The sequence below is a fragment of the Fukomys damarensis genome, unplaced genomic scaffold, assembly GCF_012274545.1.
Source record: "Fukomys damarensis isolate Sample0158 unplaced genomic scaffold, DMR_v1.0_HiC HiC_scaffold_12, whole genome shotgun sequence".
Lineage (NCBI taxonomy): Eukaryota > Metazoa > Chordata > Mammalia > Rodentia > Bathyergidae > Fukomys > Fukomys damarensis.
In genome coordinates, this window is record NW_022900924.1 from 23016600 (window position 1) to 23020186 (window position 3587).

General features: G+C 48.0%; 1 protein-coding gene across 1 annotated transcript in view; it reads left to right on the top strand.

Annotated features, from left to right (window-relative positions):
• The window catches only part of Ep400 (E1A binding protein p400), a 100256-nt gene that overhangs the window by 53109 nt on the left and 43560 nt on the right, over window positions 1-3587 (top strand). The window contains 3 exon segments of the mRNA XM_033762491.1: window positions 1-82; window positions 2060-2224; window positions 3454-3586. The exon segment at window positions 1-82 is cut by the window's left edge and continues 51 nt beyond it. Of these exon segments, the coding sequence (XP_033618382.1) occupies window positions 1-82; window positions 2060-2224; window positions 3454-3586 (380 nt within the window).

Genomic DNA, 3587 nt, shown 5'->3' on the forward strand with positions numbered 1-3587 from the left:
CAGGCGCCCTCACTGGCAACTGGGCAGAGCGTGCCGCCCCAGCGGCTGGTGCTCACCTCGCAGGCCCAGGCCCGCCTGCCCAGTAAGTGGCCTCGCGTCCAGGGGCTGCCTTGCGGCCCCACGCTGTCAGGAACTCGGGATGTCTGAAGAGCCTTTGCTGTCTACTGCCTCTGTCTATCCCTCTGCCCAGGCCTGGTGCCACCTGGAGCTTGATGCCTGCCAGAGGCCAGCACCGGGCCCTGCTCTTTCTGTTCTTTCTCCTCCTCGACAGCTCTGCTCATGTCCTCTCCCTTCCCTCTTGCGGACACACCCTGCTGCTGTGTGGAGGGTACCTCCCCTCTGCAGGTGTAAGTTGGGTCCTGACTTGAAGCTTCTTAAGCGGGTGTCAGATCTCCAGACACTATTCACACCTGTGGTGTCTCTTGTCACCAAGCTTGAACTCAGAGCAAATGCTTGCTCAGCAGAGACATTTGGAAATAACCTGGTGTCTGAAATAATCAGAGTAGAGCTTTTTGCTGAGGCCAGTGCAATTAGCATGTCTCCATGCCTTATGTGGACGTTTATTCATTCTGCTGTAGAATTTGTCCTCATGTGAAATATTGTGGGTTACAGCATTTCTCAGATGTCGTCTCCCATAGTTGATTTGTTGTATAACAAAATCATTGAGGTGTTCCCGGAGAGCTGGAAAGGGAGACCTACAGGGGAGGCGCTGAGTCCTGGGAGACCCCACATTGCAAGCCTCTCTGCTGTGGCCCCAAGTAAGAGTGGCATCCTAGGCAGCCTCCTGAGGGGAAGCCCTTGCACGGCACTGTCCCAATGCGCAGTCCATTGTGCATGGAGGGGAACATGATAAATCACTTCTCATGTCAGCTGGTCTTCACATCAGGCAGAGGAGGGCTAGCAGTGGATTTATACTGTGCTGAACTCTTGTGTTTTTCATTTTCATTTTCCCTCCTTGTTCGTGGCTTTTCTGTGGGTAGGACATCCTTAGATATTTTTCCAGTCTTCACTAACAGTTCTCATGGTGTCACTAATAATTCTGGCATAGATTTTCTCTGGAGGAGCATTTGAACTTGCCCATTAATTGTTGGGTGAAAAACCTTTCTGCTGCTGTTTAGTTAATGGAGCTCTTTTGAGTTGAGTACCTATGACACCAAGATACATTTTTTAAAAAAGTTTAAGCAATGTTAAGTTTCACATTTTTCACAGTAAATCTTACAGCTTGAATTCTGTGATCTAATTTGAATTAGTATGAAAGTTAATGTCTTACAGTTTATGTATAACATTTATTTAAAAACATTACTAGACTTTGAAGAAGTTATGGTATATTCATCGTAAAGCTTTTGTATCTTAATTGCCTCTGTGAGCGAAGTTGAACACATGCTTTTTTAAATTTCTGAAAGTTGTCTGAAGAAGTTCTGAGTTTACGACGAAGAGATTTTTGCTATCTTTGTTTTATTTTTTTGAGATGGGGCCTTGCTATATAGCCCAGGCTGCAGGCTGGCCTCCACCCTCCTGCCTCAGCCTTCTGCATGCTGGGATTACTAGGTGTGCATCAGCACACCCAGCAGATTTCTACTGTGTTTTGATGTTTGCTGTTTCTTTTTGGAGGGGGGCAATAAAATGTTTCTTAATAGTTTGGTTAATCATATTAACATTGATATCTAAAATTCCTACCTGTTAGGACTAAGTAGTCTGTAACCATTCCAGTCTTATTTTTAAAGAGTTTTTTCTACTAAAGTTACTTTCCGGCTGGGTGTGGTGGTGCACACCTGTAATCCCAGCACTTGGGAGGCTGAGGCAGGAGGATCACTGCAAGTTTGAGACCAGCCTGGGCTACATAGTGAGTTCCAGGTCAGTCTCAACTATATAGTGAGACCCTGTCTCAAAAAACCAAAAAAAAAAAGTTACTTTCCTTATTAGGTAGAAAGCAACACCTGATAAGTGTTTTTAGGTCCCTCATTTACTCTGGACAGTCATTGTTTACCACAGTGGTTGTATAACAGCACCCAGCTCTCTCCAAAAGAGTCCCTTCACCTTTCCTTCTGCATCTCGTCAGGTGGAGAGGTGGTGAAGATAGCACAGCTGGCGTCCATCGCAGGGCCACCGAGCCGGGTTGCTCAGCCAGAGACTCCTGTGACTCTCCAGTTCCAGGGGAACAAATTCACCTTGTCACACAGCCAGCTGCGGCAGCTCACAGCAGGCCAGCCCCTGCAGCTGCAAGGTACGGACAGCAGTGACAGTGTTGACTCTGAGCAGAGAGGCGCATGTCGTGGGATAATGTGGGAGAGTGGTTGGGTCTCTAAGGTCCAGGCTCTTCACCTGGGTACACTATCAAGATTCACCTCCTAGGGACTGTTGGGGACCAGTGAGATGACATTCTGCCTGCTTGATGGTCATTAACGATAGTCGTTTGTGTCAGTTTTTTTTTTTTTTTTTTTTTTTTTTTTTTTGTACCGGGGATCGAACTTGGGACCTTGTGCTTGCAAGGCAGGCAGTGGAACCCCTGAGCTAAATCCCTGGCCCAGTAGTATCTAAGAGTTTCATATTTTGTGGCTCAGGATAGAAATATTTGCTGCTTTTTAATATTTGTCTCAGTTAAGTCTCTACCCAACATCCACAAATAAAAGGGAAGATAGGTTTATTTTGGCTCACAGTATGTAGAGGTTTTGGTCCATAGTTGGCTGTCTCTAGGGTAGGACAGCCTGGCAGAGGGCCATCACAGAGGAGAAACAGTCCATGGCAGGGTAGGCAGGAGGCAGCAGCAGCAGTGAGCCTGCCTTTCCCTTTATTCCATCCAGGCTATAAGCCTTTTGGGTGGTGTCACCCACACCCAGGTTGGGGTTTCTATCTTTCGCAAATGTTAGTGGTAGATGAAGTTTCTCAAACATGGCAAAGGACTAGATTTATGTGTGAGAAATTGCTTTCTTTTACATGCATACAGTTTCTTTGAGATGGGATCTATGTTGGGTCTTTACTTTGTGGGTTCAAGTGATCCTCCTGTCTCAGCCTCCTGAGTAGTTGGGATTGTCAGTGCCATCATTGTACCTAGTTAGAGGTTTTAATTTCCACACCAAAACTTCCCAGACCTTTGGCTGAGAGCATCTTTGTCCTGCTTTGGCCAAGGTTTCAGGTGCCCATGGGGATTTGGGATGAACTTCCCTGTGACCAATGCAGTGCCAGGCAGCGGTGGTGGCCCTTATTCAGTGCAGTGCTATAAGGGGTGGTGGTCTCCTGAGGTGAATAGAGCGGGCCATCCTCAGCTGTGCCTTCCTGGGGACTATATGTTATCAGATCGCTCAAGTAACTGAGCTTTGCACCAATTGGTGTCAATGGTATGCAGACTCCCATTTATCCACTTGTTTGTTCCTGAGCTGTTTGAAAGTGATGGTGTCGTGTGGTTGTGACACATACGTGCCTGTGACTGGTGCCCCCTGGGATGTGTGTTTGCAGGCAGTGTCCTCCAGATTGTATCTGCCCCCGGGCAGCCCTACCTGCGCACGCCTGGCCCTGTGGTGATGCAGACCGTGTCGCAGGCGGGTGCTGTGCACGGTGCCCTGGGAAGCAAGCCCCCGGCCGGCGGCCCC